Consider the following 15,071-nt stretch of genomic DNA (forward strand, 5'->3'; position numbering starts at 1 on the left):
AGTATACATACAAATAAATGTTCAATCAACTACACCCAAAGTTCATTTTTATGCAGCTTGTGGTTTGGAGGCTTCTTCATGGTGGCTTCTCCAACAGTTCAGTTTCTGGATTCAGAGAGGTAGCATCTTTCTTTACCTAAAATTCTTCTCAAAAAGAATTTAAACTTTGCAATTTAAATGATAATATTTTTTTACATTTCCCTGTGTTGTGGGTGATTGAAAAATACACGATCACTTAGGGATGCATGGATGAGGTATGAGGTATATGAATCAATTGGCAAGAGATATTCAAAAGATATCAGAAAAATCCAAATAAAAAAAGAAAATACTGGATGAAAATATAGACTTTCAAAGTCTTATGTGTAAAAATTCCAAGTAAAAAGAAAAATAAATCTATAATAGGTCCTTGAATCAGGGCCCATTTAAATGATCTAAGCAATGATGCATTTACCCAGTCAGTAGCCAGGACTACAGAAAGGTACCGCACTATGAAAGACAGAAAAGGGACCAGATTATAGGAGTCAAGGTTTTGGGGATACTCATCTGTATTTTCAGAGTGAGTGTGTACACAAGGAAAGCCTATGTTGTAACAACATGTTAAACACAGTAACCTTGAGTCTTCACACTAGGTTCAAGACCTTTGTGTTGGCCTAGAAGTGTATAAATTCATCCTAGATTGGATTTTCTTTGGCTCTGTGAAATGGCTCTTGTGTGTATATCTTGTTCTGGAATCAGACAGAATCATTTTTTTTATTAATCAATTTCTACTTTATTGTAAGCTTTTGTATGAATATTAGTTCAAGTGGAGTTATCTGAAACTATTTAAATGAACAAATTATTTGGTGTAGTACTTTTGAAAATATTTCTATTGTAATAATTATTTTTAACTATTATATTTGGCATCCAATTCTAATTAGTACACAATCATCTTCCAGTGCCTGAAGACCTTTAATCTACTAAGCAAAATAATCCAAAAACCTTTGGAGAAATGTATTTAGGTTTTTGATAAGCATAATCAAAATTTAAAATCAAACATTTATACAGATCAAAATTAGGGTTGTTAAATCCAACGAGGGAATATTTTCATGAAATCATTATAGGGATTCTCCTTCTCCCCTCTGCAACTATGGAAAAGGAACTCATTTTAACTTTCCTTTCTCCAATAATCTCTAGGAGAGAAATGAAAACCCAAGTTCCCTAAGAAAATGAGCTCATTCCAATCTATTAAGAGTTAAATGGAGTACAGTAAAAGATTATTTTCCTGTTTCAATGTAAGTCACATGGCTTTATGTACACAGAGCCCTTTAGGGTTGCCTCTCATTACATTAATTGTGTCTGAAGAGCTTGATACCCATCCAAGTCCAGAGGTGGAAGAATACATAAACTGGTATGGTAATTGGCATAAGAAGACTGTAAAAGCACAGGCTGCTGGTGCTGGTACAACCATGGGGAAAATCTTCATCTACAGAGGCAGAGTAAAATAGTCCAGCTAAAGAGATCAGGGGAACAAGAATAGTCAGTATGGGTAGAGACAGAAACATTTTCCTTGACTGCTTTTCTTTCCGTCCTCCTTACATACTATGTCCCAGTTTGGTTTTTAATAAGAACATGCTACTTTGGTTCTTTTTCTTCTTGTTGATTATTCTGATGTATCATTCTTGCTGCCTGTGGTATCATATTAGGAATGCCATCAATGATTGCGTAAGCAATTCCCAATTCTTCATTAATCAGTTCATTTGTTGACATTTCATACCTGAGAGGCTTCTTGGAAAGGGGGCAGACCAGGAAATCCAACAAGGCTGGGTCGAAGGCAGGGGGCGGAGAAGTCTGGCCGGACGCTGGACTATCCGCCTTCGGCCGGGACACAGTGGTATGCACCCCTTCGGTCCCGACCTGCCACGCCAACGGCTGCCTCCCCAGCAGCGCAGATACACTTCTCTGGACTGCGCTGCTCAGCATGACCCTTACTGGAGCTTGACTCCCTCCTGTGTGGCCTCAGCCTCGTCCCAGCTCCGGCTGCAATGTCACGCCCCTCCTGGAATCAGACAGAATCATTAAGCAAAGTCCCATAATTTTTTAAATAAGTAGTGGCATCATTTTTATAGTCACAAGGTTTTTGGGGTATGTATTGGCAAATGTATCTTAAACTTATAGTACTGAAAAATAAAAAAGTTAAAGAAAATCTTAATACTGGTGACATGCGCTTCAAATATAAAAAAGAGAAAAAAACCACTGAAATAGCATATTGCACATACAAGAAAATATAATAATAAAAGAGCTTAATAAATTTAAAAGTATAGCTTATAATCATTGACACACTGCTAAGAAAATATAGCATACAAGGCTTTCTCACCAAAAATGAGATCCATTTCCTCTTCGTATCTGGCCATGATCACTGTGAGTATAAGGCAAATGAATTGAGCAAGGTAACATTTTTCATTTTTAAAGAATAGTAGTACAAATATGTAGCATGCCCTGAGATTAACTGCCCCAACTTCCATTCACATATTTAGAAATGTGGGAATGTTGGGGGTTATAATTGTATTTCACTTCAGCTAGAATTGGCCTTACACCTCATGTTAGGGGCAGGCAAAAATAACCAGAGATTGTTTAAAAAAAATTCCAAAAATCATAAATGAAAAACCCTTAAAATAAGTTGAGATACTTAGCAATCTTAAATTTTCCAAAGGTTGTGATAGCAATTGTAACCAGTTCTGAAGTCCATCTATCCTCTATGTGACAATTTACAAAGGAAAAATAGAAAGGCTGTTTTTTTACATATGGGCTTATTCAATAATATTTGTTCAGCACAGTTATAGGGGTAAACAACAGAATATAACAGTAGTTAACTGTTATATATAACAAAATTAACCCAGTACATTAAAATGATTCAGTGTAACAGAATAATATTGAATGCAGTAATATATGAATTTAAAATCACAAAGTTATATCTTAAACAAAACAATCAGGAAAATGCAATCGAAATACAGAGATTTTTTTTTATGGAGTCTGAAATGCCTTAAAATATATAACCTTCAGTCTTTAAAGTTCCTTAGGTGTGTTTTTTAAAATTAATTATCCATGTAAATGTCTGTTGTCCAAAGGCAGAGTGGTAAGGGCTAGGCAATGGGGGTTAAGGGACCCATCCAGGGACCCACAGCTGGGGAATATCTGGGGCCAGATTTTAACCCAGGACCGCATGTCTTTAGGCCTGGCTCTCAGTTTGCTGAGCCACCCATTTACCCCTTCAAAGTTAGTTGAATCATCTCCCTGACACACAGGTGAAGTCAATAAAATTACTAGAACAATCAAAAGATATCCTTTTAAATACCCCATTGCTTTTAAGTTCCTGTTTGGAAAAGTCTGTTTCTTCTCTCTCCCTTTTCTCTCTCCCCTGCTATGATCCCTCCATCCCCCCCCTTCCCCCCCGTGGTCAATACACCCATCCACATGGAGGCTTAGCCTAAGGGAAAATTGGAAAATTACCTGTTCTTCTTTCCCTCTTGTCTCTCCTCTCCGCCCACGTGGCCAATACTGTTACCAGCTGGTAGAAATGAGTCCCGAGCGATCTGCTCCAAGGATCTGGGTGATGAGCCGGTTGGGTCGGAGGCCAGTTTTGGTGGACTGGGATCGGCTGGGCCAGCTGGGCGAGAGACCACTGGGGTGGGTCGGGGCAGGAACGCAGGACCGGGAGCCAGAGCAACAGGTGAAGACGGAGAGAGGTCAGGATCGGGGCTCCAGGCAGGAAGCGGTCGAGCCAGTGGGAGGGAAGAGCTCAAGAAGTCTCAATTGAATGGCTGCTGGCAGGAGCTGATCAAGATGGTTTTCTAAAAAAGCATCTTAGAGAAATGTGGCTTAAAAAAATTCTAGGCACTAGCTATTAAAGCTGAACTAAAGATCAGAAAAGAATCAGAAGATTGAGAGTCTTTTCTCCCATTAGGTTGCCAACTGTAAAGATTAAAATTTTAGGAGATACTGAGGCAGGTAGAAATTGGTTTCTCTCTGCAAGGAGTATTATATTTTTAGAGGTTTATTGAAGATTAAGGATTAAAGAATATACAAGTAAGAAAAGCACTGTGCAGTCGTGTGGCTCACAGATCTGTGTTGAGGCCTACTATTGCATTGAACCCTTTTCCCTAGATTAAAGAATGATTTTTGACTAATAGTTCTGTGTTTTTCTAAGTCAACATCTTCATCAATTTTTTACTGGGAATATCATATGCAGGATGTTTGAGTGTTTTTTTGGGGGGGAGGAAGGGTCTATTATGGCCAAATAAAGTGCATCAATAATCTAAACTATACTAAGAAGAATTTTTTTTTTCTAAAACCCTTACCTTCTATATTAGAATCAATACTGTGTATTGGTTTCTAGGCAGAGGAGTGTTGAGAGCTAGACATTGGGTGTCAAGTGACTTGCCCAGGGTCAACAACTAGGAGGTCTCTGAGGTAAGATTTGAATCTATGACCTCCTTGTTTCTAGGCCTATCTCTCAATCCACTGAGCTACCCAGCTGCCCCCTCCATTTTTTTAAAAGACCGACATCTGTCTCCTGTCAACTTGAAATCTGGAGACCCCAAATTTGTCCCTTCTCATGAGAATGCACCCCAAGGGAGTTACAGACTGCCAGTTTCAGATTGAAGAATAGACCTTAACTTGATAATCCCAGTTTAGGTGGGGCTAGCAGACTTAATCAAATGTTAAGTATCCTTTTGTTTTAGTAGTTTGTCCCATTGTACCCAAGTCTTCTCCCAGGAAGCCCAACCCTTGACTGGACCCTTCCCTTTTGTATCCATTGTAAAGCATCAGCCTCTCCCTGATAATCCTGTCTTTTACTTCTCATTTCCTTATAACCATGGTAATGTCAGTCAATCTTATTACCCTGTCTTTAGTTCTCCAAATAGCATATAAGTTCCCCAAATTCTATTGCTCTTCAGATGTAAAGATTAAAATTTAGGGAAACTGAGGCAGGTAGAAATTAGTTTTTTCTCTGCAAGGAGTATTATATTTTTATGAGGTTTATTAAAGGTCAAGGATTAAAGAAAATACTGGATAAGAAAACACGTGTCTAGGCCAGAGAGAGGCCTAGACACAACCTCACCTACATTATGAAAAGAGCCATGTCTGCTTGCAAACAAAATACAGGGAAGAAAAGAGAGCCCCGCCTATGGGGAAGACCCTTTAAATAAAATTTTGCTCTCGTCCCAGGTGAGAATTCAGTGAGATTAGAGGGCATTCTGGGAGCTAGCAAGGACTCCTGGGGAATGAAGTCCAGAGTTCAAATCTCAATTTTACACAGAGAAATCATCTAGCTTGATGCATTTTCCCAGGGATATATTCCCAGAGTCCCCAGGGTGTAGGCCCTGTAAAGTTCTTGGCACTGGTCTCTGTGATAGAGGCTGAATATTAGACCTAACCCTTTCCTGATTAAAGACTTGGTTTATCTGACTACTTTAGTAGTCAGAGATTTAAGAAATTTTTTAAAAGTTTGCTGGAAGAATAATGTTAGGTTCTCTCTAAAAATTTATCTTGGGGGAGCTGGGTGGCTCAGTGGATTGAGAGTCAGATCCAGAGATGAGAGGTCCTGGGTTCAAATGTGGCCTCAGACACTTCCTAGCTATGTGACCCTAGGCAAGTCACTTAATCCCTATTGCCTAGCCCTTACCACTCTTCTGCTTTGGAACCAATACATAGTATTGAGTCCAAGATGGAAGGTGAAAGTTTAAAAAAAAAAGATTTATCTTAACATACATGTGAATATGGTTTAACTCTAGCTATACCAACCCTCACAAGGAGGTCAGGCAATTTAGAGTATGTCCTTAAAGAGGTTTGGGAGAGAGGGGCCAAGGCTCTCTGAAAATGGCTCCAGCCCCAACTGATGGTATTCCCCTAAATGTAGGAGGTGATCCCCTGCACCCTAATTCTATTTAACCACTGACAGTCACATTAGCTTTTAAAAATGTATATTTACCTCAAAAGGTATAATAAACCACAGATAAAAAAAAAAAACCCAGTACCTAGAAGACATAATCCTCCTCTTCTCCCTGTACCACCTATCTTTGGAGAGGGAAAGTGGATGAGTTCATTAATTAACCCAATTCTCAGTACTCTTAGTTATCATCATTATTTTCAATTCATATATCATAGAATGTCAGAGCTGAAAGAGGCCTGAGAGGTCATCTCCTCTAACTCATAATATTATTACAAATAAGGAAATTAAGCTCCAGAGAAATTAACCTATTATAAGAATTATGAAATACATTCTTTATTCCTCATAGGAAGGGGGGAAAGCATTCTCTGCTTTTCTGTTAGTCTTCCCCTTTCTAAGGGAACTTAGAATATGCATGAGTTGATTATCTGCAAGCTGACATTTCAGGAACTGGCATTTCAGGAATCTTCCAGCTAGAAAAACAGCTTTCTCATAACAGCCCAAGAACAAAGAAAGCTGCTGTATGCTCTTGGCAAGCTTCATAAAATTTTCTCCTAGACCTTGTGAATTCACATGCTCCCTGCATCCTCACAGCAGTTAGCTGATTTTTCTTGTCTGATTACCTTTCTCTCCTTTGGGGGAGGGAAGGGTTTAATTGTTTATTCCTTTCTGAATTCTTAATTCTCATTCCCAGTAAAAGATGTCAGGATATCCCATCTCTCCATCTAGCAGCTAGGACCCTGAGGAAGAAGCAAAGGGAAGCATTATCTGGCATAAACGTAGCTATAGAGCTGGCCTATAGAAGGAACAGGCCATTGACGTGGGCACTGTACCTCAGAAACGCAGACGGACTATTATCAGGGAAACTCCCTCACTCCCTTCCATCTTCATGACTCTGAACCTGGAAGCACCCAATGACACCCCCCCCCCCCAGGGTCTTGAGATGACTATCTGTCCTTGAATATCCTCGAGACTTAAGATGGACAAAGAGATGAATTTTTATGCTTCCAGGCAGACCCCAGTCAGATGACCACCTCACTCCACCAAATGCCTGAGGGCTTACCACTCTAAGTATGCCCACCAGGGCATAGAATATGTTGTAAAAAGGTATAAAAACCTCAGAACTGATGTCATTGGGGGAGGGCTGGGGAACAGCCTTTCCTTTCATGCTGTCTTCCCAAGGAATTGCTCCCCATCTTGCTGTTCCACATTGCTATCCTCCTCTCAACATTACTTTCTAAATTAATAAATCTCTTTTTTGTTTTTAAGCTAAGTTTTGGAGTCTTGCATTCTTGCAAAAGGTATCCTTCCTGAACCCCAGGGGTATCCTTCCAGCCAATAACATTTTGATGCCCAACGTTTTTGGCTCTCCTGAAAGCTACTCCTATACTCCAGATTGTCCAGGAGGACACAGCTTCTCAGGTAGGAAGGAGCCTTTTCTTTGACTCCTTAAACTCCCATCTTTTGGGTGATATCTTTGTTGGAACTCTTTTATACTCTCTCCCATTGGCCCCAGATCAGTCTGGCCGCTGGAGTTTGGGGTCTATCTGTCGGCTTCCCCTTATACTGGAAGACATTTTGGTGTGTGGGAAGTCTTGCCACCTCAGTGTTTAACTGAGTGCTCACCTCAGTGTTAAAACTGAGTGCTCTTGGTCGGGCAACCTCTGTGGACACACAGTTGTTGACCCTTCAGTGTAGAATTGGCCATTCTGCATCTAAATGGGACAGAGACAGAGCATACCCTGAGATTCCCCTTTGGGGAGTATACTTAAAAATTGACACTAAACAGCTTAAAGAAAAAGCAATTAATTTCTTTTTGTAATGTTGATTGGCCACGTTCCATCCTTGAGGATCAAGAGACATGGCCTATCCATGGTACTCTAAATTATAACACCATCAGACAATTGGATTTGTTCTGCACAAGAGAAGGGAAATGGACAGCCATTCCCTACATTTCCGCTTTCACTAAACTCAGCCAGAATCCTGAGCTAAGATGATTATGTCAATTATGTCGCATGTGCCTTGCCACCTCTGTACTGACCCCTTCTGGGGAAAGTCCCCAACAGGATGTTCTGGATGACTTAGCTCTCCCAGGCAATTTAGCTTCTGTGAGGGGTAGGGAGATAACATCTCCTACACTGGCTGCAGAGCAGTCAAGGCCTTCCCCTCCCCCAAAACTAACTTCTACTACAGAATCCCCTCCAGATCCTCCTGGTTCCTTTCCCCAACCCTCAGCTCCAAAACCTCTGCCTTATTCTCGGGGTTCAGAGCCTGAGACCACTCCTCTCTCTACTCCCAACTGTAATATCCTTTTGTACCTGTCACTGCCTAAGGATAATGTTACCTCGCCCATTCCTCAACCAAGCCCACTCATAACCAGAGCGGACTGAGCTATGGTGACAGGGCTCCCCTCATCCCTATGAGAGAGGTACCCTCGACAGATGGGCTGGCTCAGGTACATGTTCCCTTTTCTATGGCTGATCTAGCCCAGATGAAGGAGAAATTGGGGCGCTACTCAGAGAACCAGACCAAATTTATTGAGGGTTTTAAATCCCTTACCCTGCAGTTTGACTTGTCCTGGGCAGATCTGCATATTATTATCTCCACCTGTTGCACCCCAGATGAGGAAAAATGGATCTGGGATTTGGCTGTAGAAATAGGTGATGAGAAGGCCCTAGCTGGCACATGGGCAGGAGTTCCTAGTGCCACCCCAGTCCCAGGGCAAGATCCTGAATGGGACTATATGAATGAAAGGGGCAGAATTAGGAGAGACCATATGATAGATTGTATCCTTGAGGCCCTGAAGAAAGGGATTAGAAAGCAAGTGAGTTATAATAAGCTCAAAGAAATCACTCAGGGAAAGGAAGAGAATCCAGCCCTCTTCCTGTCATGATTAGTGGAAACCATGAAGCAATATACCAACGTCCACCCAGACACTGATGAGGGGGCACTTATCTTAAGGCTCCACTTTATAGGGCAGTCTGCCCCAGACATCAGGCGAAAACTACAAAAGCTGGATCTGGGACCTCAGACTCCAATTAACCAATCAATGCATGCTGCTTTTAAGTTTTTTCACAACAGGGACCTAGTCGAGACAGGAGGACAGAGACGTGAGGAACTTCTCACGGCAGCCCCTACCTCTCTGACCTATGGGCAGAGGCCAAGGGGCTCTTGCTACACCTGCGGATGGAATGGGCACTGGTCAAAGGACTGTCCTTTGAAGGGAAGACTGCCCACGACTCCGTGTCCAGCCTGTGGCCAACAGGGACACTGGAAACGGCAATTCCCCACCAACCAGAGACCCCAGCAACCCTAGAGGCACATTCCTGACCTCCAGTCTCCTGAGGACTCAGAATAGGGCTGCCCTAGGGTTTGATCACTCCGTTTCCATCACCATGGCCGAACCCAGGGTTACTCTCAAAGTTGAAGGTAAGAAGAAATTACCTTCCTAATTGATACGGGAGCTACATATTCTGTTCTCCAAACTCACAATGGTCCTACATTCCATTCTCAGCATAAGGTAATTGGAGTTGGGGGAAAGACACTTAGCTGTAGAGAAATGGCACCACTAACTTGTGCCCATGAAGATAAATTATTCCAACATATATTCCTGGTTATTCCTTCCTCCCCATGTCCTCTACTGGGCAGGGACATTATGAAGAAATTAGGCTCACAATTTTCGCTTATCTCAGTTCTAAATTTTCCAAACAGTGCTTTGCATAAGCCTGCAACAATCTCTTCAGAAATCTGGGAGAAAGTGCCTTCCATTGTCTGGGATCAAGGCATACCTGGAAGAGCCCTTCAGGTGGATCCCATAATGATAAGCCTCAAGCCTTATTCCCTCTACCCACACAGGAAGCAATATCCCATTTCCCCAGAGGCCAGAGGAGGATTACAACCTCTCATAGATAAATTCCTAGCCTATGGCCTCTTAGAAGAGTGCTCTTCACCTTGCAATTCTCCCCTCCTGCCAGTGAAAAAGCCAAATGATAGCTGGTGTATGCTTCAAGATCTCAGGCATGTTAATGAAGCAATAATTTCTGTTCACCCCTTGTCCCAAATCCGTAAACAATCCTAACTAAGATACCAGGGAACTCTCAGTGGTTCTCTGTTATTGACTTGAAAGATGCCTTATTTTGCATATCCTTGCACCCAAAATGCAGATTCCTCTTTGCCTTTGAGTTGGTTTTTCCCTCAGACCCCCACCCCATAAGTCATGTGGTGCGTGTTCCCACAAGGATTAAGGGACAGCCCCCACTACTTTGGGGCTGCCCTCAACAAAGATCTCAGAGCCCTGAGACTCACGAGCAGCTCAATCTTGCACTATGTCAATGACATTTTAATATCTAGTCCATCTGAGGCTGCCTGTATCACAGACACCATTTCTACCCTAACTTTTCTAGGAGAAAGGGGTTACAAGGTTTCTGCTTCTAAAGCCCAACTTGTCTCCCAGTCTGTAACTTATTTGGGACACACCCTAACCCCAAATTCGCGATCCCTGATCACAGACAGGAAACAGGCCATACTGTCCATTCCTGTCCCCTCTACCAAAAGAGAGCTCCGAACTTTTCTGGGTATGGCAGGGTTTTGCCGTATTTGGATACCTAATTTCGGGATCGTTGCAAAACCTCTCTATTGAAGCCACTAAGGAGCCTGATTCAGAACCCCTAGATTGGAGGGGAGAACAGGAACTAGCCTTTTCACTTTAAAAAACCCAGATTTCTTCTGCCCCCGCCCTAGGGATTCCAGGCCTTGAAAAGCCGTTTTTCTTGTTTACTGATGAGAGAAAGCAGTTTGCCCTAGGTATTCTAGCACAGTACCTAGGACCTGACCTCTGTCCCATTGCTTACTTCTCCAAGCAACTCAACTCAGTTAGCAGAGGATGGCCACCATGCTTGAGGACAGTCTCTACCATGGTCCTCATGGCAGAAGAGGCACTTAAACTAACTCTGGGTCAACCCCTAGAAATCTTGACTCCCCATCGGGTTCTCAGCAATCTGGAAGCTAGAGGTCATAGATGGCTCTCTGGGGGCCATCTCACTAAGTACCAGGCTCTTTTACTGGACACACTCAGCCTTACCCTAAAGGTATGCAGGACATTGAATCCAGCTACCCTCCTCCCTCTTCCTGGAGACCCCACCTCCCATGACTGTGAGGAATTGATAGACCACACTTTCTCCAGCCGACCAGACCTCAAAGATTCTCCTCTCCCTGAGGCAGAGATCAGCTGGTATACAGATGGGTCCTCCTTTATGGAGAATGGGGTAAGGAAAGCGGGGTACTCTATAGTCTCTCAGACAGCCACCATTGAGGCAAAGGGACTCCCCCCAGGGACTTCAGCACAAAAAGCAGAGCTGATCGCCCTCACAAGAGCATTGCAGCTTGCTGAAGGGAAAAAGGCCAAATAGCTGTCATCCACTGCAGAGGACATCAGGGTCTAGATTCCAACATAGCCTGAGGGAATCATAAGGCAGACCTAGCCACCAAAGAGGCTGCAAGAGCCACTTCTTTGACTGCTCTGACCCTAACTGCACGACACCCCACAATACCAAAGGGCATTTCTCCCTCGTACACTAAGGAGGAAATTGCACAGGCAGAACTTCAGGGATTCACCCTTGAAGACAGTGGGTGGTGGCATTCTCCCTCTGGACTTCTGCTCCTCCTAATAACCTAATGTGGAAGCTGGTTATGGGATTACATAACTTCACACACTTGGGCAGGGAAGCACTAACCACTGATAAAGCCACTTTTCACAGGCAAAGGCATTTCCAAAACCATTTGGGAAATTTGCAGATCCTGTGCCCAAACCAACAGCACTGGAGCTCTTGGGCCACTTCCCCTCCTTAAGCATGTCCAAAGGAGAGGGGAATCACCTGGTGATTTTTGGCAGATAGATTTCACCCATTTTCCACCTTGCAAGTGGTACAAGATCCTTTTAGTCTTTGTAGACACCTTCACAGGCTGCCCTGAAGCATTTCCCTCCAGATCAGAGAAAGCACAAGATGTCACAAAGGCCTTACTCAATGAAATCATCCCTAGGTTTGGCCTTCCAAAAACCCTTCAGAGTAATAATGGTCCTGCTTTTATTTCACAGATCACTCAGATGGTTTCTAAGGCTTTGGGCATTACTTACCATTTACGCTCAGCCTGGCATCCCCAATCTTCAGGGAAAACAGAACGTATGAATCAGACCCTAAAAAGAGCTCTCACCAAACTCTGTGAGGACGCTAGAATTGATTGGATCCAAGCTCTCCCAGTTGCCCTAACCAGAATCAGATTTGCTCCCTGGGCAAAGTTAGGGCTGAGTCCATTTGAACTGCTCTATGGAAGACCCTTTCTAACCTCTGATGTTCTTTTAGATACAGAAATACACAGCCTTGTTTGGTTCTCTAAACAACTTGGCCCAATCCACCAGGTTCTGAGAGAATACGCTAATCAGATCCTCCCCAAATCCTCAACAGAGAATACAGAGGAATCTCTCCACCCAGTCCAAACAGGAGACTTGGTATATCTGAAGACATGGAGTGGATCAAACCACCTAACACCCCGATGGGAGGGCCCCCATAGGATTATTTTGTCCACTCCTAAAGCTATAAAATTAGAGGGGCAGAATACATGGACTCATGTCTCTCATATTAAACCCTTTATCCCTCCAGAAACAGGTGGTGAAGAGGAAACAGAAGCCACTTATTCCTGTGAGCCACTGGAAGATCTCAAATTCCTCTTCCACAGAAAGACCCAACCTAAGGACATTTTGGAATAAGTAGCTCCATCCCCTCCTCCTTGTTATCTTAAATCTCTCTTGCTCTAGCCATGACTATCTCTTTCCTTATATTCTTTGTCCTTTTTGGTATTTTAAATCGTGCATATCAAGTCAGCTGGAAAGATAATTCTCTGGTTCCACTTGGGGAAGCCATGGCCAAAGTGGGTCCCTCTAACTGTTGAGTTTGTATGAAGCACCCCCAAAGTGGAGAGAACCCCAGGCCTCTAGCCCGAGGTCTCAGTACCTTTGAGGCATATCCAAAACCTGAGGTTTTAAGGAAATATGCAACCACTCCAGTTTTAGCTACCCCCCCCATGGGATACCTTGAAGGATGCCCCCTGTTTTCTCACAGGGCAGCCTTTCATTTTTTATGAATATATCCAAGCCCAGCACACCGGGTTGACACTCATTAAGGATGGGTGGGCCAGCATAGAACCCTTCTAGTATAAGTGCATTGATAAGGGATGGGGTATTGACCCTTTTCCTTTTAACACAACTCATGCACTATGTAAGACTTGCTCTGAGGAGCCAGTCACCTTTGCTGAGGCAGGTGTAACGATGTTTTCCTCAACATGTACATACTGGTATCCTAATGTAACCATCCAAACTCCTGGGGAAGGCTTCAAGAAGTTCTCCTCCCTAACACCTCCTCTTCACCCCCCACACTCGTGGTCTGTGCTGAAAACTTTACATGAGACTGGCCTTAGACCTGGAAAGTTAGTCTCCTGCAATAGTTCCTCTGAATGGGGAATTAATGCTTCCCAAATGCTAAAATCTGGAGACAGATCTCTTTGTGCCCCCACAGGATATAGATTCATCTGTGGCTATCACATGGCACCTCTAGCCTCTCAGGCCAGTGCCCCATTTGATGTCCCAGGGTGGTCACCTAAAGAGTCTTTTGAGTCAGTAGTTCTAACTACATCCTGCCTTAGCCCCTACATCAACTATGGGGGATGTACTTTAGGGCTCCTGGACCCCCAAGTATATTTATACCAGAATCCCCTGACTCCTTCTCCCACTGAAGTACAGAGGGTAAAGAGGAGCTCTTGGGATAATTTCCTCTGGTGGGTGGAGAAGTTTGCATCACTGACAGTTCCCTGGGTAGGGTAGTTAAGCCAAGAGGCTATGCTTAGCAAACTGACCTTGGCTCTTGAAAGAATTTCCAATGTGACAGCTATGGGCTTTGATGATCTTCAGGAATCTTTGGATTCCCTAGCAAATGTGGTGATGGACAATAGAATTGCCTTAGACTATCTGCTGGCAGCAGAAGGCAGAGTTTGTATGGTTCAGAACACTTCCTGCTGTGTCTATATCAATAATTCCCACAAAGTGGAAATACAAGTTCAAGAGTTACATGAGGTGTCCACTTGGATGGCTGATGCCCGTAGAAAGCTGTTTCCTGGCTCATCCTATTGGAAATCCTAGCTATATGCCCTCTTTGCCCCTTTTATCCCTATCATCTTGATAATTGGGGGTATCTTGATATGTGGACCTTGTATTTGTAACCTTGTCACCTCTCTAGTTGTTTCTAGGGTGAAAGCATTCATGGGAGTCACAGAGATGCCATTGCAATCTCTGCAACTGTCCCAGCCTGACACTCTGGACATGGCCTATAGTCAATATCTCTCTCTCCTAAGGGATAGGCAGCGACATCTCTACGCCCATTCTCAGCACTGAAGAAGTTACAGAAGACAGACCACCGCCCTTTTTTCCCTTACATATTTAGGAGAGGAGGGAGATGACATGGGCACTGTACCCCAGAAATGCAGGAGGACTATTATCAGGGAAACTCCCTTGCTCCCTTCCATCTTCATGACTCTGAACCTGGAAACACTGATGACCCCCCCCCCCCAGGGTCTTGAGATGACTATCTACCCTTGAACATCCTGGAGACTTAAGATGGACAAAGAGATGAATCTTTATGCCTCCAGGCAGATCCCAGTCAGATGACCACCCCACCCCACCAAATGCCTGAGGGCTTACCACTCTAAGTCATGTCCCCACCAGGGCATAGAATCTGTTGTAAAAAGGCATAAAAACCTCAGAACTGATGTCATGGGGGGGGGGGCGGGACAGCCTTTCTTTTCATGCTGTCCTCCCGAGGAACTGCTCCCCATCTTGCTGTTCCACCTTGCTATCCTCCTGGCCACTCTCAACATTACTTTCTAAATTAATAAATCTCTTTTTTGTTTTTAAGCTAAGTTTTGGAGTCTTGCATTCTTGCAAAAGGTATCCTTCCCGAACCCCAAGGGTATCCTTCTCGCCCATAACAGCCATCACTTCAAAAGAATTTTTTACTACAGTATATGTTTCTTAGCATACAAATAATGTTGATTTTAAATCTTGTCCATGGAACATTCTTTTTTTTTTTCAACAAATACT

At 43.3% G+C, this 15,071-nt stretch overlaps 2 protein-coding genes across 2 annotated transcripts; both read right to left on the reverse strand.

Annotated features, from left to right (window-relative positions):
• Positions 1-1,264: 1,264 nt before the first annotated feature.
• On the reverse strand, positions 1,265-1,541 carry LOC100619226 (phosphatidylinositol N-acetylglucosaminyltransferase subunit Y). The gene has a single exon (XM_056814835.1). It carries the CDS (start codon positions 1,539-1,541, stop codon positions 1,326-1,328), a length of 216 nt encoding a protein of 71 aa, XP_056670813.1. The 3' UTR covers positions 1,265-1,325.
• A 70-nt stretch (positions 1,542-1,611) lies between these two features.
• On the reverse strand, positions 1,612-1,959 carry LOC103103239 (protein preY, mitochondrial-like). Its single transcript, XM_007483039.2, has one exon. It carries the CDS (start codon positions 1,957-1,959, stop codon positions 1,612-1,614), a length of 348 nt encoding a protein of 115 aa, XP_007483101.2.
• Between the last annotated feature and the right edge of the window lie 13,112 nt (positions 1,960-15,071).

Source organism: Monodelphis domestica, chromosome 2 (assembly GCF_027887165.1).
Source record: "Monodelphis domestica isolate mMonDom1 chromosome 2, mMonDom1.pri, whole genome shotgun sequence".
Classification (NCBI taxonomy): Eukaryota; Metazoa; Chordata; class Mammalia; order Didelphimorphia; family Didelphidae; genus Monodelphis; species Monodelphis domestica.